Here is a 27,438-nt window from a genome sequence, read left to right as displayed (position 1 = left end):
CCTTCCACTCAAACTCCCTCCACAATGAGCTGTTTGTTAGTTTATGCCCTGCTTTAAAGGACTCCTCCCAGTCTTCATCTGATATTATAATATTTGTTTGAAATTCCCATTATTCTTTGACATCCATGTTATTATCACTACCTTCATGTTGTAGCACTTTATACATTTTTTAGATCAATCCCTTTTTTGTTTCCCCCTCCTTAAATTAACAATTCCTCTAGTTTGGATTTTGGTCTGCATATATTTCCCATTCCTTGTGTTTCTGAAGGTAATGTCTTAACTGTAGGAATTTATAAAAGTCATGGGCTGGCAAGTTAAATTTCTTTCTAAGTTCACTTCATAGTTTGTCCATTAAAAACTTGTGCTATATATATTAGCCCTCTATCTGTCCATTTTCTATACCTTGCATCCATGGTAGATGGTACAAAGTCTGGGTTCACTGCTATTTTGGTGGCCCTGCAAATGGAGTTTGACATTTTAAATTTCTTCCGTACTATTGACCATATTTTCATCATTGCCCAGATCCATTCATTACTACTTCCAATTACCTTCTGTATATTTTCATTCAAAAACAGAATTGATTCCAAAGACATATTTTGACATTAATTTTGCTCCATTCCCATCCAAATTGCTTCTGTATCCTTAGTAATCCACATTAATATAGCTCTTGTTCTGCCCAATAATCATTTCTCAGATTAGGTAAATGTCACCCTCCCTTCTCTTTTGGGCAAATAAGTATTGTATATTTAATTCTTGTTTTTTTTTTATTTTGCCAAATACATTTAGATATGATTTTGTCCAATATTTTAAAAGTGGAGCTAGAGACCATAATTGGACTGGAATTAAAAACAGCAATCTTGATACGATGTTCATTCTCACAGTTTAATTCTTCCCATCAATGACAGAGGTACAGTAGTACTTCCCACCTAACCAAATCCCTCTTTATTTCTGTGATCAATTTTCCATAGTTTGCCTCAAATAACTGTGATATAATAGGAGTAATGATAATACCCAGATATCTAACCCCTGTAGTAGTCCATTTAAAATTACATTTTCCTTCTAGTTCTGTTGGATATTTGCCTTTATCGGATGCTATCTATATCATGAAAACTGTCAAATCTGCCGGTAGACACAAGTGTCAGCTCAGGTATATTCGTGTCATGCGTGTCATCCACTCATCTCAACTGTCTAAAAGCCTCTGAACAGGACACACCGACACACAAACACTATAATACAATAATACTTCAAACTAATGTATATTTCTGTATGTAACCTAGCAGATATTAAAATAAAGTCTCACCTCAATGTCCATTTCATAGCTATTGTAGTAATAAAATATTGGACTTGGAATGGTAAATTAAGTGAACTAGTATCCCTTATTTTAGTTAATGATTGTGCTTGTTAATGTAGTACATACTGCTTACGTTTTAATGCTTATCTGCTGAATCACCTTGCACTACTTCATAACACACATAACACTTTTTGTGAAACTGTAGAGGTCAAAGACTTGATGCACTTCATGTAGAACCTCTAAAATGAAGGAAAGAAGGAGTCACATTTTAGATAAATTCTCACTGAAAGTGATCCTTCATGGCTGACCACAGTAGCACAGTGTTTGTGTAATTTAGCATCTTTGAAAACATTTAATTGGACCGAGAGAGAGACCACTTGGGCTCTTCTTGTAATCAGTTAATGACAGCAGATAATGAAATAGTGTTAAGCCTTATGTAATCATAGGCTTGTATCTTGGGTTTGTGTTAAACATTTTACTGACATGTTTAGCTCTGGTATACTGACTCCAGGTTAACTTTTGTGAACTTTATGTCTTGGTCCATGTAGGTGATGCTGGCAGCAGCCAGAGCCATCAGGCCTGACCTCTACGTGGTAGCTGAGCTCTTAACTGGCAGTCAGCTTACCGACAATGTCTTTGTAAACCGGCTGGGAATCACCAGTTTGGTGCGAGGTACTGACACTGACCCACCAGCCCATTCTAATGCTCGACTGGAAAATGCACAATGTAGATAAAATAGTGTAAAGTGCACTGGTCTGTGAAGAACTGCATCAATCTGTTAGGACTGAGCATGACACTGAATGGCTTCTTTTTACTCTCCTTGTTTAATTTTGTGCTTCCTTTTGCTTTTTAAGTGCATGAACATGCATGTTTCCTATTGTCACACCTTTTCATTTCAAATATTTAATAGCATAGATTTCAAATCTATTTCAACTATATAATTATATGTTCATTATTGTCCTTTTATGTCCAATTAAATCCCTAATCTCATCAACCTGATCCATGTTACATCATCAAGCTGCATGTCTAATACATCATCTCCTTCTTCATTTGCACATCTGTCCTATTCATCTACACATCTTCATCATCCTCCTGTCCTTCCTTTCCCTTGTGTTATCTCTTTTCCTTTTGCAATCTTTCTCTATTTTCTTCCTCTGTTTCTGGTCACATGTCCACCTTTGCATGGTGTCAAGGGGATCTGTTGGTTGTGTTTGGTGTGGTGTGGTTTGGTCTGGCCCGGCTCTGCAGTACATGCTTAATTAGGCTCTTTCTTTGTCAGATCTATATGTAGTGACTGAGCTACTCATTAGCAGTGAGAATATGACTAGGCTGGGCATGACTTCGCTAATCACAGGTATTCAATCAAACCAGCATTGTGTGTATAGTTTGGAACTAGGGATGCACAGATTCGACTTTTTCAGTCCTGATACTGCTATCTGGGCTATGGGTATCAGTTGATACAGAGTACTGATCTGATACCAGTATATAATTAATGCTCACTGTGTAGGAGAGACTAGGATCATTCTTCCAGTGTGTAAGGCAATATCAGGCTTGACTTAAACACTGCTTTCTTAACTTTGTAAAACTAAATGTAACAAATAAATACATTTACTGAATTGTTAATGATTAAAATAAAGGTACCAGATTAATCCATCAATATATCCAACATCAGTATTGGTATTGGTGTATTTTTATTTGGAACACTGATTTTTGACATGATGTATATACTGTAGCCCCTCTGAGTGTTAATGACTGTTATGTACACTATGTAAATAATAATGTTGTCTAAATAATAACTTTTACAAATCACAGTCACAAAAGATTACAGTGCATCAAAGTTAAAACTTACTTGAGATCTCTTCTTTTCTTTATTTAAACAGAATTTATAACAACTAGACAGAAAAACAACACATTTAGGAACTTAATCAACAGGAATAAAAAACTAAACCCACCACAGCTTCTTAGGATGAAAGAAGACATTTATTAATAGCTTAATGTCTTAAGGATACATGATGAAGCATAGAATGATCAATAAAAAATAATAATGCCTATAAATGATAATAAATTAAAATTATAGACAATTGTTCAGAAATAGGGGCTTGAAGTGTGTGACTCGAAGCTAATGTGTCGCAATTATTATTTTTTGGGCTTTTTTTATTTGAAAGTACATAGCATAGAGGCCGTCACGTAACTGGGAGAGAGAGGGGAATGACATGCAGCAAAGGTGCCTTGCCGGAGTCGAACCAGGGACACTGCAATTATGTGGCATGCACTGTAACTACAGCTGGAAAAAATTGACTGTAAAATGTAGGACAAGGACAGCAGACCAATATATACCCTGTATGTAGGATCACCCAGGAGAAACCACATCAAACTGGAATTAAAAAGGGTGATTTAACAGCATTTTAATGAGTTGGGATGTTGCAGCCATACTTGATGATTCTAACTTGTTATCATTATTGACTTGGCTGATGTAATGTGCAGCAGCTCCTCTCCTCTGTCAGATGTTGGGGATGCTGCAGGCAGTCAGGAGGAGGGGGGGTGGCTGTCTTGGTTTGGCAAGGAGCCTGTAGGTGCCTTCTTCCAGCCCAGCCTTCGGCCTCTTCTCCCAGCTGTCACTCACACCATGTTCATGGATGTCACCCTCAACAATCACAGTACTATCCAGGTATGCTTATATCTATAATTTGAGTATGCAATTCCCTGTATCTTGAACCTTGTGATCAACTATTACAACCCTTCCAGGAACTCATTCTCATTCTTTTGTTTCAGAAGTGTTCAGTGTATGACTTCCTACCCAGGTCTGCTCTGGTTTCTATGGCCTGTTGTGCTACAGGCAGCACCAGAGGATTTGATGAGCTGCTTCCTAATCAGGTATGAATAAATACACATAAAGTACCAAAGTGCAGCCCTCTATCTTTCTGCTGACGATATACTGGTTTGACTGAAGATTAGATGGTATTAAGTAAACAAACAAAGTGCAAAATCATTGTACAGTATCTACCACATGTTCAAGTGAGGTTTTAAAGGGTGAGCACATGACTATCAATGCCACTTTGCAGCATCAGGGAACACAGGGTGCACCAGAGATTGTTTCAGGCTGGGCTGAGTTATAGTTAATTTGTGGTGTCTTAAATGACAGAATATTCCAGCCAGGTTTGCTCCTACCAGCTCTAGGGTTCTTCCTCAGGCTCCTAGCTGCTAGGAGGAGCACTGCAGGAGTGAGCAGTAATGGAAGAACCACTGTAGCCTGTAAATGAAAGTTAATAGTCCCACTGAGAAATCACCAGATGTTTGACTTATTAAGTATTTCCTGATTTGCTGCAATTTATCATATTCTCTAGATGATTTGGTTCCATAGCAGCCAAAGTTACAATGCAACATTCTTCTGTACTAGACAAACTGGTTGAGTTCATGCTGCTTATTGCATGTGACATGTATTCACTTAAGTACACTCTAAATCTAAACATTGGCATTAATAAGAGATATTAAGTGTACCTAACTCAGATATTAACATGTTATTAACACTCATTGTGAATAAGTTACTTATACTTTGGGGTTGAAAAACCTTCCAAACTCAGTATGCTCAAGTTGCATTCATTTAGAAAAACCAAGTCCTTGGAACTATTGCCTTTTTAAGAGTAAATGTTCTTAGTTACATGTAACTATGTACCTGTTGGTGGCAGTAAAGGGGAGGTTAACACTACTTGCAGTAGTGTTTATCATTAGGGGAACTTGAACATCCACAACAAACGTCACTTCAGTGTAGTCATCAGAACACATGGATGGACTGACCCTCCACCAGACACAGCAATACTTCGGTCCTGTTCATCTCCCACATCTGTTTTAGCAGTTGCACAGTGATTAACCTTCAGTGGGTTGTTCAGATCTCTTTGGTGAAGGAGGATCATCTGTACAGCTGTTGGAACCATCATGTCCGAACATGCGACCAGGTCAACCTGCAGACTGGGATCATGGCAGGAAAGATGGCATTGAACAAGCTGCACCAGGAACTGGCTGCTGAGGGCTTTACTCAGGTCTGTTTTTCATTCAGAGCTGTTCATGTTTTATGTTTTATGTTAATTGAATGGTATGACATATCTACAGTTTGAATTTCTTGATTATGTTTTTCTGACAACATTAAAACAGCTATTAGTAACCCCATTGCTTAGTTATCACATACAGTAGTTAAACACTCAATGAGTATCCATGTCCACCAACGCAGCGCAAGTGGGACTTACAGCCTATACATCAGCCAGCCACCAGGGGGCAATCAAGATGTTTTGGCTTCACTTTTTGGGAGCTCCTACAGTCATGACTTGCATATGTATGTACAGACAGTCAATGTGCAGGCAGGGGGCACTATATCATACTGTGGGGGCACCTTTAGAACACTCCAAGACTGTGGGCCTCCTGACAAAGCTTCCCGGATGCCTATGGGGTCATGATTATGTTATTTGATTCCATAGACACTCAACATTTGAGTCAATATAGTCTGATATTGCTGTTTGACATACATGAGACTACATCAAATACATTAAAAAGCTAAGTCTGAAGGCATGTTTCTGTTACAGACTCTGGAAAAAGTGAGAAAAACAGAAAATGCCCCAAAACTATGGTATCTCTTTAACCAAACCACACACATTTAAGCTATTCTATGTGATCTCCTTTTAATAACTTATATAATATTTTTTCACTGAACCTCCCCTCAGAAGTGGCTTATTCTACATATTAAGACAGTATAAAGATACTAACACAGTGCACTGGACATATTTCAGTTATCCTCAGCTGATGAAGCTCAGATTTCTATCAGCAGCTGGAGTTACATCGTAGTTTGTCTGGAAGCTAGTCCTAAGCGAACTCTAGAATGTTATCTACTCCTTAAAAGTCCCACATAAAAAATAGTAAAGAAAAGATGGGGTCTATACTGTATATTGAACATTCTGGGTTTTTTTTTTAACCTCTTATAAATGTAGTCTTTCTGCCATCATTCCCCACTTGGGTGCACAGGTGTATGTGGAGCAGTTGGATGACAATGTAGTTGCAGTGACCAGACACTGTCCCAGTAGCCACCAGTCTGTGGTAGCTGTGCTGCGAAGGGCATTCAAGAACCCAGAGGCACACCATCATACAGATGAGGCACACCATCATACTATATTCATACCAGGTGATAATCCTACAAAGAGACCCTGATTTTAAACTAACTTTACCCCTAACCCAACCTTAACCCCATTTTCAGATTCCAGCTAACTCTCTTGTCAGCTAACTCTTTGTTTGTCTTCACAGGTCAGATGGAAGAGGTGGTATTGGAGGCTAGGACAACTGTGAGGGACAGAAAAGGTGACATCAGCATCAATGGCCTGCCAGAGTACACTGCAGAGATCCAAGAACACATCCAGGTATCTTCAGTGGTGTTGGATTCTGATTACTTTCCCTGACCTGTGCATGAGCATTAATGCTAATACTAATACTAATTAGAATTGCTGACTTTACCTTTCAAAATGTCTTTCAGCTGAAGGACAGTAAACTGGTGAAAAAGGCAGCCATGGTTCCAAAACACAGTGGTGCTGTCCAGGAGATTTTGCTTAAGAAGTTCAAACCCGGCTGCATTATCATTTTTAGGTGGGTCAAACTTTGTTTGACAGAACATGTATCAAGTTAAAAAATAACACAATTTTCAAGTGTGTCTTAAAACAACAGTCCGGCTCATATGAACATCATTCCTCCAATTCATACTGACTACTAAAAGTTCTCCTTCAAATGTGCTTTCAATGGAAGTGATGGAGGACCAAAATCCAGTGTGTCCACACAGTCATTTAAAAGTAGATGTGTAGCTTATGAGTCTTCAGCAGTCTGAGCTTCAGTCCTGAATCCTGCCTGTGTTTACCCTCATGTTAGCAAAATATGTCACTTAAAGGAGATGTTCACAATTCTTTAAATATGTCTTAAACCAGCAGTCACAGTCATTTAAAAGTAGATGTGAAGCTTATATGATGCTTCATCAGTGTGAGTTAGTCATATAAAGTGATATCTGACACATTTAAAGTCTTTCTTAACATCAAATTCCCTCTTAGTGTTTCCCTGTTGAGCTGTGATGGAAGTATACTAACAAAAAGAGGAACTTTGCCACTAAAAACACTGTAACGTTGAAACATATCTACTTGATTTGACTCTTTTGAATCCATGAAGCTTCATGTTAGCTGTTACAGTCCCTCTAACACAGGCTTAACTAGAAACCGCAACATATTGAAAGGAAGTCACAAAAATCACAATTTAACAGTTTAATTTTTTAGATCAACAGTGAAACCTCAAAAACAAAGAAACCAAAGAAAAGGGGATGGAGATCCCAGCCAAAATAAACAAAAGATGGAGAAATCACTGGGCCAGCCACGCAGTGGGCTGTCCCACCCAGCTATTCCCCATAAACTATCAACGGAAAATAAAAGTAATCCAAGTTTAACCAAACAAAACCAAAAAGTAAACTACAGGTAATCTCCATATCAAACTTAAATAACAAGCTAACACAACAAAACAAACCTCAGCACTGAAAAACATGCTGGGGGAAACGTTTGACTGTGTTTCAGGCAGTGGCTACAGACAGAGAGAGGATTCCTTCCATTCCTCCTCAAATCCTCTCACGAGGTGAATACAAATATCTCTCAGGGGCTTCTTCCTGAAAAAATAGGAGACAGATAGAGATTGAGGGAGGGTGCCAGAGAGTGAGAGGGATAAAGAGAGAGACAGAGAAAAAGCAAGCAGCAAGCAGGGCACAACACAGTCCCTACAGGGCCACACATAACATTAGCATCAGAAATAACTTCTAAATACATTTTTGCACAGAAAGATGTAGATTTTGTCCCCAAACACATTGTAAGTGCATGTACACACACACACACACACACACACACACACACACACACACACACACACACACACACACACACACACACACACACACACACACACACACACACACACACACACACACACACAAACTGTTACTGGCTTACAGTACACAAATGCTGAGTGTGTTTCTGGTCTTGTTTGTATCAAATACAATCTCTTAAAGCAGTGGTCTAAGTTATTGTATGTTCCTCTCCAGGGTAACTCTGGAGTCCAGGTCCCGGGAACAGCTGGGGGTTCTAAGACACCACCTGATCCAGTTCAGTCCTCAGTACCAGACTGGGAGCCTGGCTGAACATAGTACCCTCTCTGTTCTCACCAAGCCACTGATGACGTCAGTATGCCAGTTAAAGTGATAATGACATTAACAATAACAATAATCATGACTATAAAATTATTATTATTGGTGCAACAGTCTGATACCTTAATATATCATGTTGTATGAGAGGAAGGAAAATAATAGGAGCTGAAGTAACAGAATGAATAAGATAACGTTTTGAATACTGTGAAAAAGACAAATATGCAGTCTGTTTATCTATCTATCTATCTATCTATCTATCTATCTATCTATCTATCCATCTATCCATCTATCCATCTATCTATCTATCTATCTATCTATCTATCTATCTATCTATCTATCTATCTATCCATCTATCCATCTATCCATCTATCTATCTATCTATCTATCTATCTATCTATCTATCTATCTATCTATCTATCTATCCATCTATCCATCTATCCATCTATCCATCTATCTATCTATCTATCTATCTATCTATCTATCTATCTATCTATCAGATATTTAAGCAATGTGAGTGTTCTGTCAGTATTTACTTATTGCCTTTGCAATACAGTAATCAATATCATTATGTTATATATAACCAATTTGTTTGTGATAATCATTCCCTCATTCACTTCCTCATGGCACTTGATATATTGTAGCAACATGTTTCCTGCAAGTGGCCACTAGGCAGGCAGAGTCTAAGGGGAGTGGATGATTCAACATTAAAAAAAAACCTTTTCAGACTCCACAAGCATTAGTCGATTAATTGTCAAAGAGCCTTTTACTTTTGCGAACCCTAACTGTCTGTGGATTGTAGTTACCAGATAATGCAAATGAAGAAATGGCACTTTCAGTGATTGACTACAATATGTAGTTTTAATTTAAATAACATTTTAAATGGCAATAGAAGGTGAAGTGAGCAAAGTGAAGTGAAGTGAAGAAAGGCTTGTTAAACACTACTATTGAAATGCACCCATCATTTGTAAGAGAAGCTTCACAATTCTCACTCCTCTGAGGCTGGAGTGTGCAGTAGGTTCAGGGATTTTGGGATGCTTGATAAATATGATGAATCAGTGTGAGAAAGTCACCAGCCTTACATTACATTTCTCAGTGTATTTCACAAGACTTTATTCATTCCACCTCTGAAATGCTCTTCCTCCTCAGCATTATGTCCAGGCTGACGCTGGCTGACATGAACATACTGCTGTACCGCTGTGATGCTGAGGAGAGGGAGAATGGGAAAGGATGTTATAACATTCCGTCATGGTTACCTCTCAAATACGGAGGCTTGCAAGGTACTAAAATACACTGAATAAAAGCAACACAAGCTGGTGAACATGTACATGTATAATCATCTCTATCATGAGTTTATGCAGCTCCACTATTTATTCTGTGGTTCAACACCTCCTCAGGACTGATATCAGCATTGGCAGAGATTCGCCCAAAAAATGAGCTTGGTCATCCACTCTGTCACAACCTGAATCAAGGAAACTGGCTGATGGACTTCATCTCCAACAGACTGCTGGCAAAGGGTGGTGCCTTAGGAGAGGTAAGCCACAGGCAGGCTCCTCAGTGCTGTACTGTATGTTGCCACATGTGATCTACATCTAATGATAATAACTGAGCCAGGACCCTGCTCTTCCTGAAAAAAACTGAAAAGTTGTCTGCATAAGCAATCAGTGGAGTGCAGCAGACAATGTTTTTGGTGTCATGATCAAGAAGTCCTGAAAATGAAATGAGCCATGAAGTGCTCCACAACCATATATGAACTGTCCTGACTTGTATTTTGAGACACGAAAAGAACTGTGGTCTTCTGTGGCAAAATCTGCTGCCTGGTTAAAGCATCCAACCACCCCTACCACCATGGATGACATCTGTCACTCAAACATTGTTCTTGATGTTGACCTTTGATTCACAGGTGGGCCACTGGTTCCAGGCAATGCTCAGCTACCTAAAGAACATCCCCCGCTACTTGGTACCTTGTTACTTTGATGCAATCATCCAGGGAGCCTATACTACTGCTCTGGAAGCTGTCTTCAAACAGATGTCAAGGTTTTTTCTTCATTTCCACTCTAAATGCTTTCAAATAGAGGAATTACTAATATGGGTTCTTCAGACAAATATATACTAATATTATTTGCTGATGTTTTGAGCTTGTATTAGTATTTAAAAAATATCTGTTTTGTATACAGAATAGAATAGAATGTCATCTATTCATTTGCTTGACTTTCAATATTAAATTCTCTGCTCAACTCTCACTGTTTAAATAGTGACATCTATGTGTCCCTGTCCATTGTGTCTCTGCTTCCTCAGCTTCATTCAGGATGGCTCCAGTCTGGTTAAACAGCTGGCACTGGGTTCAGTGCAGATGTATGGTATGGGTCCCTGTTTATCCACCACCTCTCCTCACCTTCAAGATGTGTCACTGGCAGCAGGTCAGCACTCTCTTTCTCATGTCATCATAATGTATTCATCTCAGATAAGACAGGAAGTTATTTTGTACCCAGGATGCTGGGGTGAAATACATTTGTACATAGTATTCTAAATGTGCTGTATGAGATGATTTAGAACATTAATTAATCAATTAGTCAGAATTGATTCAATGTTACTATGCCTATGCTATGTTAAAAACGGCAACATTCAAACAGTAACTTGGATGGTTTTAATTCTGTATAGCACTCTTTCTCATTGCATTTTTATCTAGTCAGCTACTTGAGAATTTCTACCCCAGTGTCTGCCAACTGACTCAATAAAACATTTAAATGTAAACTGTAATTCAAAAGCTTTCTAAACTGTTTTTTTATTGTGACAAATCACATGAAGAGACAAAAACCAACAATGAAATTGTCTATTGATATTGTGTGTGTATCAAAGCATTGTACATCTTATTCATCTGTTGCACTGTTGCACTGAGTGACTTTTTCATTTATTAGCATTAACACACACACTGTAATTTAACTCCCGCACATACCATCATGCTGCCAAAAACACTCAGTGGAGCACCAAATGTGGATTATTGCTCTAATGAAAATAGTCGTAGAAAAATGCCCCAGTAGCCTCCTGGTTATCACCATGAATACCACATGACTGCAACAACCACGGTTCAATTCTGTCTGTGGAGCTTTGTTGCATTTTTGCTCCCCCTTCTAATAAGGGCATAAAATGCAATACAATAAATGAATCATTACAATAACAAAGAAATGCTATTTGAGTCACTTTTACTAAAAACAACAGTATGTGGCTGATTTGTGAAGTTACTGAGCTTTTAAAAATATATATATATATATATATATATATATATATATATATATATATATATATATATATATATATGTATGTGTATGTATGTATATCTTCAATAGGAACCAATGGTCCTAGGGTTGAGTCCAAGAGACAGACTAGCGAAGTCAGAAATTATTGAAAGACAAACCATTGTTGATTTTGGTCTTTGTATTGGATATGTTGTCAGTGACAAAATATAGAATAATAGCAGAGCTTTCCTTCAATAATTTGATATCAACTCTCTTAGGCTAAAAACCAAACACAGCAACATGGCATCTAATTGTACTCAATGATTGATTTGGAAGTACATTCAGGTAAAATATACTGAGGCCCACTATTGCTCTGAGCTGATAGATGTTTGTCTATAATTCAGGTCTTCCTCACTTCTGTGTGGGGGTATTCCGTTGTTGGGGTCGTGACACCTTCATTGCTCTGAGAGGCTTGATGTTGCTGACTGGCAGACACCTGGAGGCTCAGTGAGTCCAACACACCATAGACTATACTTTGGGCTTTGATGGTCCAGCACAGTATATTGCTGTCATAAATACTATGCTCATTATTTCAAAGCCGACACATATCCAACTGATTCAAATGCATGGATGAAATAAAAAATACAATTTTTGGCGGATTGTCTAGTTCTAATGGTCAACCTACTCTCACATGACTATACTGTATTGCAGTAACTGTTTTTCTTCATATTTACTTTTGTGAGTGGCCATTGACTGTATATGGATGTCATGACAGCTCCTCAAAAGTGAAGCCAAAACATTTCAACTGCCCCCTGGTTACTGGCTGCAGGGTGTGTCATAAATCCCTCCCCCTCCATGTTAGCAGATGGGACACAAGCCAAACTAAAAAAATCAAAGTACACATCAAATCACCAAAGATAGGTTCTGTCACTAAGTTGATATTTGTCCAAGTATTCATTGATATGATAAGTTTGTTTATAATTAAGTATTTGACAATATAATAAGGGGGTGTGATGCCTCGATTGACAACTGTGAGAGCCACTCTCGAACCTCCGTCAGGCAGTGGGACAGCTGTGGGGGTGTGTCCCACGTGTTCCATGTTCACTGTGGTAATGATGATGCTAATGCTAGTTGTCGCTAGCAAAAAACAGGCGTAAAACCATTAAACTAAACGTACTAACTGGAAACTCCTTAAAGGCTCTTTTAGTACAACCTAATATTGACCAAAACTTTCTTTTTAGGAAAAATGTTACAATGAACTTATGTAAACTGAAGACATATTGAAATAACAATGGCTACAGTTACACTCTGTGAATCTGGGGTTACACCATGGTTATGTTATCTAACCAACATCGTCACCATGCAAGCAACTTGTCAGTCACAATGTAGCCACGCTGTTGTCAAATGTACATGAAATGGGACCATCATTTACAAAATGAACCTCATGCTATATTGAAGTACACTTGAAAGTAGCAATTGAGGCCATAAACTCATTGAGAAACTGCTTACTTAGATAATAAATCAAGTAGGGTAATTATTTCATACACTTCTATGCAATCAGACTTCTTTTTGGAGCCACTGGAGTCACCCCCCAAATGGCTATTAGACAGGTTTAACGCACTTCCGCATTGGCTTCACTTTTCACCTGGAACTACCTGCTTGATTTTAATTCTAGTTTGCCATTTTGGTAGACAAAAGTACCCCAAAATACAAGAAAATGTATGATTAGTGTTTTTAAGCATGCGTTAAGTGAACACCTTAGTAATATTAATTACAATTTAAGTGTTTTTTAATGTCACACAACCATAAGTATCTTGAAAAAAAGAAAATATACTGTGTAAATATATGAAATATGTTAAAAGAGGTATAAGCTTTTCTTCTTGGGAGAGCAGAGCCCTTGTTTAAAATCTGTGGTGATCAGTGATGCACCTATGTCTGCAAACATAAATTATAAACAAAATATATAAATACATATTCCACCACAAGTATAGCTGCAATGATTAGTTGATTCATTGATTAGCTGATCATCAAAACTATTTTGATAAGAGATTCATATTTGAGTAATTTTTTAAGCAAAAACGCTGTACAGTATATTTCTTGGTTCCTGTGTCTCCATTTTGAGAATTTCTTGGTTTCCCTTGTCCAACCAATGGACCTGTGACACTGTGTAAAACTGTTTGCAGTGGTACTTATCAATAACTCAGGAGATTAGTTTCTAAATTGCTTTAGCTCAATTTGATTACTAAAACAATTCTCAACAAAATGCACTTGTTCAAGTACAGATAGCTGGCAGACTAGTAGTGTTGAATATAAACACTTCATAAGTTTTGGATTTAAAAAGTGGAATCTAGAATTTTAATATTGGAAAATGCATATTTCTTGGCAAATTTTGCCCAAATGAATATTGCACAATTATGAATAATTGGCAACAGTACCAACAGTACACCACCTCACATAGGGTGCCAATTTTAATGTCTGGATTTAACACCATTTTATGTATGCATTTAGATTAATAATTATCAGAAATAATGAAGTAGGATTTAATTTACATTAAGTTGCCTCAGGTAACCACCCTGAAAGTCAAGAAAATGATAGCCAATTCACTGATTCAGTCTCATAAAATATACTCAACAATTCATTTGGTACTCTGATGAAAATTTGACTTATCAACCATATCAAAAGTTAGTAGAGGTTGAAGTATTTAGGAGTTCTTTGCAGAGCAGAGGTTAGCAGTATTCACTTTTGTACAACACTAAATAGACAGCATGTGCTAAGCCGTGTGTGTGTGTGTGTGTGTGTGTGTGTGTGTGTGTGTGTGTGTTTGTCTGTGTGTGTGTGTGTGTGTGTGTGTGTGTGTGTGTGTGTGTGTGTGTGTGTGTGTGTGTGTGTGTGTGTGTGTGTGTGTGTGTGTGATTGTCTTGACTGCCACAGGAACATCATCCTGGCATTTGGGGGCACGCTACGTTACGGCCTGATTCCCAACCTTCTGGGCCCGGGCAGCTGTTTACGCTACAACTCTCGGGATGCTGTGTGGTGGTGGTTGCAGTGTATCCAGGAATTCTGCACACTAGTACCAGATGGTGTCTCCATCCTCAAGCGTCCTGTATCTAGGATGTTCCCAACCAACGTATCCGATCCACAGCCTCCTGGAGCCTGGGTAGGACAGTATGCAGTTATCTCACATAAATCTAAGCATGAGCAGGATCCACTTTTATCTGTGACTATTAAAAAAGGAACTTCACTCATATATAAATGTTCATTTCTTTCACAGTAATGAACATAAACTAATAGGCCATTCAACTAGTGTTTGTGCTACAGATATTTTATTTATTAGATATCCACCAATATTTTGATTTGATTTTGAATTTGTTCATTTTTTTGTATTCTAATTTAAAGACTGTAAAGTGAATTCAGACATTTTCTTCTAAACACATTAAATAGGTCATAAATGTATTTCTAAAAAAGGTGTAAAAAGCATTTCAACCATTTAGATTTGAATTGTGGAGCTAAGCTTCACAAACTGTGTTTCAAGATTTCTCTGTCTGGATTTAATGGGCGGGTCTTAAAATCACTGCCGTGTTACGTAAACCGGCGGTGTTAACCAATAGCACGGTTACACACCGGAGCATAAACCCGCCCTGCTGCTGTAGAGGTATAAATACATTCAGCGCACACTTCTACTACTACAGTCTACAGTTAGCCAGTTAGCTGAGTTAGCCGCCGAGTTAGCAGCTGAGCTTGCAGCAGAAAGCTCTCAGACGTAGCGTCCATGTTTCTGGTAGAGGTGGTGACTTTGATTGACAGGTGACACTTGGTAGGGGGCGGGGTTTCAGCGGACTCGGCGGGCACTCCCACAGGGTTTGGGAGCAGAGAAAAAGGTTGATTTTTACACAACTTTGAAGCCTAATTTCATATATTTGGCGATTTTTTTAATCATTCAAATTTGGCATGGTGGTTAACAACACACTTTTCTGTGGAATGTCAAACTCAGAACACATATTTATTCTTACTTTACACGGACTTTAAAATAATTATTTTTTAAAAACATAGTTTTCAATCAAATCCAGAGGGATTTGCTCTATACGTTCTAACCTCCAGGCTATAGATATTCAGTCTTGGCTGTATGCAGAGGTTGGAGCAATATTGTTTGTTTTTTTGTTTATTTGGCTGGCTTAGGTTTTTTTTCCAGTCACACACACAATATTATGTAGCTTATACAGTCATATGAACAGTCATCATTCTGCTCTGCTATATCATGATGTTCATTATACTCACATCTATCGACTATTGTTATTGAAATATGATGCAACATGCACTACAAACCTGTTAGAAAGAAGTGGATACATGTAACTGATGTGCATGGTCAGTGCTGGAAGATGATTCCCTGCTCAAATTATGGAGGGATGATTATTACTCTCGCCCCAAAATAACTTAATGCTGCCAGCTGTGGCTCAGGAGGTAGAGCAAGTCACCTACTAAACGGAAGATCTGTGGTGTGATTCCCGGCTCCTCCAGTCCACATGTCGATGTGTCCTTGGGCAAGATTTTAACCCCAAATTGCTCCAGATGACTGTGCCAATCAGCCTGCTACACAATTCCATCAAAGCCTTTCTGTCTGGCTAACAGGCTTCCTTGTTCAATAACCATGTTTACTTCTACCACATAACTAGCTTGCTCCATAGCAGACTAAATGTTGAGCTTAAAGTTGCAATAAACAACATTTTGCCCCACTAGATGGCAACAAACAACTATTTGCCATGTAGAGATGAAGTAAATAATGGCAACCCAGACAGAGAATGAAGTTGCACTCCACCTGTGATTGATGTAATTCGAGCCTCTCTGTTCTTTGTTTTGCTTGCTGCTTCAGCCATACAAGCATGTTAGTGCATATGACTCCCTCCTGTTTCCAACATGGTGGGTGTGTCACAAACGTCCTCAAATAACAGCTAAACAGTATAATAAAAGATGTTTGTGAAAATATTTGAGGGGATAGTTAGGCAATGCAGTAAGATAATTTGAATCCATATTTTATCAGTACTGCCTAGTTTAACAGTTTTGAGTTTTGTGAGCTAGGTGTTCAGGGCCCACTTTACATTTGCAAAACCAAACTCAGAGTGCTAAATGGAAGATGTGGTGAAGTGTGAGCAGCTGATTATTCCTGCCGGACCTTTTGCTGTGTTCAAAAATGTATAGCTTTTATAGTGGAAACCACCGATAGTGATCACAGTCACAGTGATCAGCTGCTTATATGGATCAAAACACCTCGGACAGAATCATTCCCACATAAAAATATATGCTGTTTAAATAATTATATAACACAAAATTCAAACTTTAGAGTCATTATTGTCTGAATTCATGTCACATTGTAAACAATCAGTTCTAAAGCCATTCAGAAAAACAGTTCAGTGTTATACATTTATTTCATATCTAGGTAATCCTTTATATCAACATACCAAACATTAATATTTATATGAACACTTCTCATGATGTTTAGACATTCAATCTGCATTGATTCAACCATCTCAAACCATCTACGCGTCTAGTAGTGAAATAAAAGTTTAAAGGAACAATTATATGATTAGATTAAACTTTCAGAAACCATATATCGAATATACACTCAACATAACTGTTACTATATTTCTATGAATAACAACATTACATGAAAGGCATAATGATTAGACATTTAATTCAAACAGATTCAGGTTTGAGTACAAGTACATTTGAGAGGCAAATATTGTACTCTTTACTCTGCTACATTTCTGTTTCAACAATTTTTATTGAGTTTTTAACAGTGAATTAACAAACAGACACACAAACAACAATAATAATAATAATAATAATAATATATATGAAAAATAAAGAATAGAAATATATAAAAATAAATAAATAAAATTATAATAATAAAATAAAAATAAAATAGAGCTTAGGATATATTGCATATGCACATATACAGTATACATATACATATATATGTGTGTATATATATACATATAAATAATACTCTGCTACATTTCTATCGATAACCGTGAGTACCCCTTACTACTTCTAAAAAAAAAAAAAAAAAAAAAAATTAAAAAAGGAAAAATCTCGGAAACCCTCAGTTTGTTTTTTCCTTCTCAAACGTCAATCACCTTCAGCTTCCCGCCAAAGTCAACTCCATGGTCAGATTTAGATGAGAGACGAAACAATGAATGAAGACGCGGCAGGTCCATCCCGGGAATGTGCCAACCCGTGGCCCCACCTCGCCAGACTATTTCAATTTTCTGAACAAGTTAATGATAGTTTTCGCTTCAAGTGTTTGCTGTGTTTACCAAAACAGAACTTCATCACCGCCTACAAAAATTCATCCTCCAACTTGCGGAAGCATGTCAAGGTACGTACATTGAAATAAACGTCCTTACATTTCTAAGCTAGATTCTAGCTACAGAAAAGTGCACTAAATGATTGGCTAGCTGCGATAATGCGGCTTTTTACATTCTTGGTTACGTTTGAGTAGTTGAAGCCACATGCACCCGCCAATTTGCCAGCTGTAGCTAGCCATTCAGATGGCTAACTTTGGCCTGACAATAGTTAGCATAAGCCGAGTCAAGCTAATCGTGTAACATAGATAATCAACTGAAGTCCTTTCAGATTCATGTTTTGACATGCCCCTGACAAATAGAGAGAGCATACAATGTATCTTTTCTAGTCTGAGCTCGAGTATGAAACGTCTTTTTTTTACCATACAAAAAATGTAAAAGCCTAATTAGTTCAGTCGTAGGCTATGCTAGTTGCAAGCAGGGCATTTCAGCTCACTTATTTCACCAGAGCGAATAACTAGAGCTAGCCCTACAGTTTAGTCTAAGGGGCTATTTGGCTTTTTTAAAAATAACAGTTCAGCTGGCCTAGACAGGATTACAATAGTGTTTGTTGAACTAAGGCTTAAATAACTATTTAAGTGGGGGAACGCTCTTGAGTGTACTTATACCTGTCTTGTTATACCATAAAAAATTGCTGTAGCCTACAATTGTATTTAAATACATGAGAGATATGCTACCCAAAGTCTTGTATTTGCCTGACCTAATATTGCAGCACTTGTTAGACTCTCAGAAGCACCTAAATACTTTGCTGGTCCACGTACATTAAAGTTACTTGCACCAGTAAAACCAATTTAAAAAGTTAGTCTGGAGCCATTGGAAAATTATGAACAACCAGCACTTCATAATTAATAATACTGCTATGTAGACTACATGATGGGTATCTTTTCTAATATTTATTAGTTTATTATAGTGTAAACTGAAATATTATACTGTGTTTTACAGAGAAGGCATGAGACACATCTGGAGGAATACTGTCAACTGACTTCAACAGCCTGCAAGAGGCCATCAGAAGGTGTAACAGGCTTCAAGGCGAAGCAACTGAAGCTGCTGGAGACCAAGCAGGTGTCTCAGAAGACGGTTGATCGGGCTATCCTCCGCTTCATCGTTCAAGGTCTCCAGTCCTTCTCCCTGGTTGAGAAACCATCCTTCCAAGACCTGATTGTAGAATTACAACCGAGTAGTGCTGTCATGTCCCACACAACTGTGCGACGCAAGATTGATTCAGCTACATCTAAAATGAAAGAACGTTCAAGAACGAAATGAAAAAGGTACCATACATTAGCTGATTTTCTTTAATCATTATTATTTTCTCTTCTTTGCTCTATGCTGCGTGTATAACACGGTCAGGTTCAGAGGTGTGTCAGAACATTGCTATATTGCCTTCTTTGCTGGTTTAGGTTTATTGATTTGATTGATGAAAAAACAGAGACACTCACATGTACACACAATTGTTAGCTGAATTTTCTTTTCTGATATTACACATTTATGTAAGCTGAGCATTCATTTGTTTTTATGTTCTTGAGTATGCTGTGTGTTTAACACAGTCAGGTTCAATTGTGGATGCAAAAAATCCATTAAAACTCTAGCAGAACACACAAACACACACACACACAGAGAGAGAGATGTCACACATACACACAGTTGTCACACATACATACAATTGTTAGCTGAATTTTATTTTCTGATATTACATATTTATGTAAGCTGAGCAGTCATTTGTTTTCATGTTCTTGAGTATGCTGTGTGTTTAACACAGTCAGGTTCAAATGTGGATGCAAAAATCCATTCAAACTCTAGCAGAGGTTTGTCAGAGCGTTGCCATAGTGACATTGCCTTTAGGGCAAGTGAGAAATGTTAAATAAAGCAACATGGTAAAAAGATGAAAATGACTTGATTTTACTTTCAATACCTTTTACATTCTCCAAGGTATTAACATTAACATCTTTCATAACTCCATGTAGGACGTTTCTATACATACATGTAAGCACTGTGGCAGTAGGAATGCAATATTTAGAAAAGTACTTTTAAAAACAAGTACTTCAGTACTTTTACTTAAGTAGACATCTGACTGTAGTACTTTTACTTGTACTTGAGTGAAATTAAGCAAGGGGTATCTGTACTTTTACTCAAGTAATGAAGCTGTGTACTCTGTCCGCCTCTGGAAATCAGCACTGTCATCCATTATAATCAATCACAACCACAATAAGACCTATGTACTGGATTTTGCATTGCTGCAGTCTCACACTCCATCTACACACCCAAACATCCCTTCTACCCCGCCTGATCACTACTCAGTTGCATTTAGAAACAGGCTATAAAGCTTACACAAGCATAAGGTACTAGAAGCAACATGAAGTGTGCAATACTATTTTAATGTGTCGCTGGGTGTCTTATACTGTGATGCTATGATTGTTATGTTTATTTATTGTAATTGCCTCATATATATTATGTGTAATGTAGTTACTTTTTTAGGAATTGTGCAGGTAACATCTGGCAGGGGGGACTACTAATGGAAATCAGTCCTTGGCTGCAATTGGGTGCATTTATGTTTTTAGTTCTCTGAAAATGTTTAATGATGTACATTGTCCCTGTGGAGAAATAAATACATTTGAAATGAATGCCCTGAGTTTTATGACTCTGGTCTTGGGAGATAAATAAAACCGTTTTCTGTCCATGTGTGAATTGAGTTGTTGGCCCTTTCTTCAAGTTCAAATGAACCCAGCGGTCATTTATGCTTCTATGTTTGGGCTTATTTGCTCTTATTCAAGCCTCATGCAAGCCTAGAGTACATGGCTAAATTGTGTTGGTGGAATGTCTTGGGTCTTAAGTCGGAGTCAATGTTAATTCATGCTGGGTTTTTGCTTGGTGATTTGTTAAAAATAAATTATATCCCAAATTGTAATGGTGTTTTTCTCCCAGGATCAGCCACTGTACGATGTGATCCAGGAGGTCATGCAGAGACACATGCAGGGTATCCAGTTCAGAGAGAGCAATGCTGGGCCACAGTTAGACTCCAATATGACTGATGAAGGTAATTTCATTAAATATCCTGCTCACCAGATTTATTCATACATACAGTGGTTTGCATATTTCATTAGAGAATGATCAGTTTAACCTGAAATGTTGCTGACTGTGTGACCCATCTCCCTCCCATCAGGGTTCAATGTAGAGGCTGCAGTGGATGAGAGTACCGGCTTTGTCTTTGGGGGAAATCGTTTCAACTGTGGGACCTGGATGGACAAGATGGGTGAGAGTGAGAAGGCCCGAAACAAGGGAATCCCTGCAACATCCAGGTACATTTACAGCTATAGTGTGTGTGTGTGTGTGTGTGTGTGTGTGTATGTGTGTGTGTGTGTGTGTATGTGTGTGTGTGTGTGTGTGTGTGTGTGTGTGTGTGTGTGTGTGTGTGTGTGTGTTAGACTATTGGACAGGTGGACATAACACTTGAGTGCTTGGAATCGTATTGTTGAACTTTCAGTTGGTGAAGGATACAGATGAGTGCACTTGATAGAGAGGAATGGTATTTAAGTTATATATAATGATCTGTATACTATATTTATATTTTAGATACTTCATTTAAGTTGACTGAGGTTGAGCCTGTTAATTTAATGTATGGGTTAAATGCGTGTTGCTATTTTAATTTGTCTCCCTTGTTTTGCTTTGTCGTTAGATTGTGAGGTATCAGGTTGCATACCTGTAAAACTAGAAACCAGTACTCAGTATTAGACTTGGCTCTCTGTTTTCCAATATAAAATCTCACTGCAGAAATCTTTTTGATGACAAGCTATGTTTTTCTTATTATTTATAATCCGCCGGTGTAACAGCTTTATTCATTAAACATAGTATAACATAGATATTATTATTACAACTGTCTTCACTGCTGTGAAATCCCAAGTGGTAATGGCCCATTACACAATGAATGTGAGTGGTGTATGTTCTCCTGTTTGAGCGGCTCCACATCGCTGGGCTAGAAAACAGTTAGTTTTTTTATGTTTCATTGTTTGTTTATACTACTTTAATAACTGGACACATCTCCTGCTGCCTTCATTTTATAAATGATGTATAATTACTTTAAATTTCACATTGACACTTTATGGTTTTAAACATACTTAACTGGAATTTTTAAAATAAGCTTCTTAATGAAATGAGATAGAAAGTTTGTTGAGGGGTTGACGGGTATCAGAGAATATGAATGAATTGAAATCTGACAAAATAATGCCAATTTCTCAGACAGTGCATAACATCAGTAGCTCACCCACACTAGCCTGTAGAGGGACAACCTACCAGCTCATTGTTGACAGCTTTGCACATTCCACAATGAAACTTGAGGCCTACAGCTTCTTAATCTAGTTACCCATACATACAGTTTTCAAGTCTTTGTGTGTGTGTGTGTGTGTGTGTGTGTGTGTGTGTGTGTGTGTGTGTGTGTGTGTGTGTGTGTGTGTGTGTGTGTGTGTGTGTGTGTGTGTGTGATCCAGGGATGGCTCTGCAGTGGAGTTAGTGGGCCTGTGTAAGTCTACTCTGCGCTGGCTTGTGAAGCTCCACAAAGATGGTCACTTCCCCTACGCAGCAGTGACTATACGCAGAGGAGGTACAGTCAACCATTTACACATCATAACAAGTGTTTTATATTGAGAGAAACTGGCCTAAAACACACTCTTTTCCACATGATTTTAAGGTGTTTATGATCATTTGGCACTTATTCTCAATGGTTTTTACTTGATCTACAGTAACATGAATTATACCTCATCTGTACAGAGCTTTAGACAGAAGCAGCTGCCAGAAGAATAAATGTAGTCAAAAGTATGAAAGTGAGGATAGTGTTGGTAGTTATAGCCAACATGATAACACAAGAGATATATATAGTGATATATATATATACACAATACGAATCAAGTTAATCATTTTGAACATCAGGGTTCCCCTTTTTCCTTTAAGGAGATTTAGAATGTGAAAAATGAGTATCATGGGCTATAAACAGAAAATAAATGTAATACTAATAAATTATACTAGAATGAACTTAAATCTTCTCAGTGTAAACTCTCTGTTGCACAACAGCCTTCAAGCACAACAAGACATCAAAAGAAAAGATAATAAAGAAAGAAACAGCTTGTCTTGTATCTGTGTGTCTTTTTGTTTTTAGTTGTGTAATGTAATGCTAGAAAGTGCTGACAATTTTAATACTATGGCTGATCAGTGTATATCATTTATATTGTCCAGTTCTATGATAGGGTACTATGATTGGCATGCATTTGACCCTAATTGCTCTTCACACACTTGTAACAAGACAATTGTTACTGTGGTATTGTAGATGGGCTTTCAATGGCTGAAATCAGCTTAAATTTAAATGTTTGATTTCAGGACAGACATATTCAGTGTCATACTTGGAGTGGGACTGTAAGATCCAGGAGAACTTTGAGAAGAAGTTCAACATTTCTCATGATCCCCAGGATCTTGAGGAGAAGCACCCACAGCTGGTCCACAAAAAAGGCATCTACAAGGACAGTTTTGGGGCTTCTAGCCCATGGTGTGACTACCAGCTCCGGCCTAACTTCCCCATTGCCATGGTGGTGGTAGGTAACTACAGCTGTTGTGCATCTGTGTATATTTTGGCAACTACTTAAAATTGTATTTTTTGTTAAAGTCCCCGTCGAGTCAAAAATGTATTTTATCATACATAAAGTTGTATGTTTGAACTTCAATGTACAGAATGATGTACGTGCAAAGTTTAGCAGCAAAAGCCATGAAACCCAAACAAGTCCTGCCAAGGATTTGTTGAATCTATGGCACTGATGCATAACACTGTACAATGAAATGCAGTTTATCATGTTCTATTAGGTGTTACTCAGGCAAAATAAGTTCAATCGTGTGTGTGTGTGTGTGTGTGTGTGTGTGTGCGTGATGCAGGCCCCTGAGTTGTTCACTGTGGAGAAAGCCTGGGAGTCTCTGTGTGTAGCTGAGATGAATCTGCTGGGACCCTTGGGAATGAAGACCTTGGACCCTGAGTAAGTTACCTGCCTGAGTGTTGAGGGCTGTCAGGTGACATCAACAGAATTAACAATATCAGAAGTGACCTGTGGTTTGAGGGTGTGGGTGTTATAATAAAATCATCAAGCATAGTTTTAAAGAAGCGACAATTTTGCAGATTGCAACCAAATGAATACCCCTCACCTCAGTCTCCTCCTAAGCATGTAGGAGAGCCTATGGTGTTCATGAATTTCATGAAAAACGGAGGGCCCCTGTCTTGAGCCAGTGTTTGGTTACTTGGGCTATATTCTGCATGAGTTAGCTGACTGAACTGTTCAACTAAGATAGACGTTGTAAAACTTTGCTTAAAAGTTGTAAAAAAAAAAAAAAAAAAAGTAAATAAATAAAAAAGGTTGATGTAATGTACTGTTATCAGTCACTGAATGAGCTCTGACTAATACACAAGGTTTCAATTGAAAGTGTACCTCTGTAGTTATGTGCTATATGTGTATTTCCACCACAATTAGCTTTTAAGAGCAAGATCATTGTCCAGGAGCAAGCTCTATGTGTACCTTTAAATACAAGATGTCAGAAAGATGATATTTTCCTTCTACTTTGTTCTGCAGTGACATGGTGTACTGTGGAGTATATGACAACAACCTTGATAATGAGAAGTTTAACCAAGCTAAAGGCTTCAACTATCATCAAGGCCCAGTAAGCAAACATGCAGTATTCTCCACCTGAAGGCATTTATTCTGGCAGCCATGTAGTAGCTTATGACTGATTTGCACTTCTTTTTCAGGAATGGTTGTGGCCCATTGGCTACTTCCTGCGTGCCAAGCTCTACTTTGCCAAGAAAATGGGAAAGGAGACATATGACAAAACTGTTACCCTGGTCAAAAACATATTGTCTCATCATGCTGTCCACTTGGAAAGGTAGGAAGTCACAATGTTATTAAATATTCTCCCATTAATAGATCAGTTTCAACAAGGTTTGTGCTGAAGCCCCACTCTTGTCTGTCATGTCTTCTTCTATAGGTCACTTTGGAAGGGTCTCCCTGGGTTGACCAATGAGAATGGCCAGCACTGCCCCTTTAGCTGTGGGAGTCAAGCTTCATCCATTGCTACCATCCTGGAGGTCCTGTATGACCTTTGACCCCCACAAACAGCACAGCACCATATGATCATCATCTGAACAACATCTGAAAATCTTTGAGTAACCATCAAGGAGGATTCAAAACTTTCAGCAATTGTTGATAACATATTGCTTCATTGCATCTTGCTAAAATATATGTGTTCAGTTGGTTTGAGATTTGGTGACTGTGAAGACCATATTATATGATTAACATCATTTTATACTCAATAAACCCTTGATTGAGACCACCTTCTGTATGGAAACATCTGCATTTGTTACGTTTTTCTACTCATTTTTTATCCAGGGTTCTCCTTTCATTTTTCACTCTTCTTTGACTCATACTTGCAATATTAGATAAAGGCTTAATAACACTGCTATATCTCCACTGTAAATCTCACCAGTGTATTATTAAGACTGGTGACAGTGGTTAGAGCCTATAGTTTTGTTGGGCTACTTCTCAAATATGCACTATCAAGCCTCATTTGTGTGCATCTTTTGGGGTGGACCTCAACCTCAGACCATCTCATGTAATGACGGGTTGAAATAAACATTCAGACTAGTGGCTCTTCATGGCAGGTTAAGAAATGTTTGTCCCTTGAATAAGCCTTGGAAGGAGAGAGAGAGCATTTGTTTGGACATGCTGCTGAAGCGGTGTTATGGAACTGAACACTTTCAACATTTTATTGCTTGTAATAAATTGTGAAATAACAAAGCTCAGGTGTCTTTTTTTATATTATAATCACTGACAGCACAAGAAGGTCTTGTCAACATAGTTTGGTCGTACCCACAGAATAAACTTTCAACCTTGTACTCTCTTTGTTAATCATATTAATGTTTGATCCTGCCTGGACCTTCATGAGGTTAAATCAATGATCATCTTACATGCTGCACAGGAGTTGAATCAAATATCAGAAATACTGCAGATTTTTATAATACAGTAGAAATGTAGCGGAGAATATATCACAATATCACAGCCATCATCCAAGGTTTGTGTATAAAGCCAAAGCTACATTTGCATCAGTAACCAGATAAAAAGTAAAGTCATATTGTTGCTTAAAGAGGAACTCTGCCAATATGACAATCGGTTTTGATCATTGTTAGGAATAAACTACTGAAATACTCTATAAAAAAAATGAGTTAAAGAATATTTATTACTTTTTACTCCTAACAGTGGGTTAATATAACAGAGGAAAATAGACCAATTACAGTTTTTCTTCCACTAATATCTGGGTGAATCACATGGGAAATGATTCTGCAGCAACAGAATATAAAGTAATGATGTAAAAAATAAATACTATAAAACAATACTACTAATTATTATTATCAAAATAAAGAAACAATAGCTAAGGTCCACAAGGCCTCAGTCCCCAACTTTCAGATTCAACTTTAATGGATAAGCAGCCCATGAAAGTCAATGAGTGAGTGAGGGTAGAAGAGAGACAACAGAATGACTGAAGAGTTTAGACCTGCTCTATGTGTAAAGTGCCTTGAGATGACTTTGTTGTGATTAGGTGCTATACTAATAAAGATTGATTGATTGACAATGAACAGTAACTCATCATATCAGTAAATCCCACTTATATTTCTCTGCTGAATGAGAAACATGAATTTACATGTTGCCTTATTCTGGGGAAAAACAAACTTCAGTATATCTGGTTGAAGATGTTTCTAAAGAATATATTCTACGTATATAATATAACTCCACACTTTCCATGATGCTATAAAGAAGCAGAAAGTCATTGACTGCTTAATTGGCACAAGTTGCTGGTTGTTAACTGGTCTCATTGTGAGCATTGTCAGTCTGCCGGCATTTGTACAGTATAGCTAAAACTGTAACCGTAGGCTGAATTTTGTTCAATTTTGTGTCTTAATTTGTTCTGTATTTGAATGTGTTTGTTATTACCATGTTCAGTCACAGAAGTCACTATGAAATTAATAAATGTGTCATTCTTTTTCCTATAATTAACCTGCAGTCAATACACATTTAAGTAAGAAATAAACTACTTCATCTTAACATTTTCATCATTTGATAATCACAGTTTGAATCACACTCAATGTGACATTGTCTTGTCATTGTCTTGCTTGGAATAATTCACTATTCTAGAAAGCACAAGAAGCTGTTTAGCAACAGCTGAAACCACTCTTCCTGTTTTGAGGGTAGAATGAGATCACCTGATTCTGTAAGCACACAAACTATACAAGAATAGCCATGGTACAGTATAATTACATTGAATCCATGCACACACACA

The 27,438-nt window shown here is 37.8% G+C and overlaps 1 protein-coding gene across 1 annotated transcript in view; it reads left to right on the top strand.

Annotated features, from left to right (window-relative positions):
- LOC134002597 (glycogen debranching enzyme-like) overlaps positions 1-25,896 on the top strand; it is a 40,767-nt gene extending 14,871 nt beyond the window's left edge. The window contains exons 12-33 of the mRNA XM_062441946.1: positions 1,840-1,963; positions 3,796-3,959; positions 4,064-4,165; positions 5,179-5,328; positions 6,302-6,458; positions 6,578-6,690; positions 6,804-6,913; positions 8,394-8,528; positions 9,642-9,772; positions 9,890-10,026; positions 10,396-10,529; positions 10,791-10,912; positions 12,133-12,235; positions 14,660-14,885; positions 21,007-21,118; positions 21,245-21,380; positions 22,566-22,678; positions 23,449-23,660; positions 23,995-24,092; positions 24,681-24,768; positions 24,857-24,990; positions 25,093-25,896. Of these exons, the coding sequence (XP_062297930.1) occupies positions 1,840-1,963; positions 3,796-3,959; positions 4,064-4,165; positions 5,179-5,328; positions 6,302-6,458; positions 6,578-6,690; positions 6,804-6,913; positions 8,394-8,528; positions 9,642-9,772; positions 9,890-10,026; positions 10,396-10,529; positions 10,791-10,912; positions 12,133-12,235; positions 14,660-14,885; positions 21,007-21,118; positions 21,245-21,380; positions 22,566-22,678; positions 23,449-23,660; positions 23,995-24,092; positions 24,681-24,768; positions 24,857-24,990; positions 25,093-25,210 (2,919 nt within the window). The 3' untranslated portion in view covers positions 25,211-25,896. The remainder of the gene's footprint in view (positions 1-1,839; positions 1,964-3,795; positions 3,960-4,063; positions 4,166-5,178; positions 5,329-6,301; positions 6,459-6,577; positions 6,691-6,803; positions 6,914-8,393; positions 8,529-9,641; positions 9,773-9,889; positions 10,027-10,395; positions 10,530-10,790; positions 10,913-12,132; positions 12,236-14,659; positions 14,886-21,006; positions 21,119-21,244; positions 21,381-22,565; positions 22,679-23,448; positions 23,661-23,994; positions 24,093-24,680; positions 24,769-24,856; positions 24,991-25,092) is intronic.
- The last annotated feature ends 1,542 nt before the right edge of the window (positions 25,897-27,438 follow it).

The sequence above is a fragment of the Scomber scombrus genome, chromosome 20 (genome assembly GCF_963691925.1).
Source record: "Scomber scombrus chromosome 20, fScoSco1.1, whole genome shotgun sequence".
In the NCBI taxonomy this organism is placed as follows: domain Eukaryota; kingdom Metazoa; phylum Chordata; class Actinopteri; order Scombriformes; family Scombridae; genus Scomber; species Scomber scombrus.
This window is presented reverse-complemented; position numbering and strand designations above follow the sequence as displayed.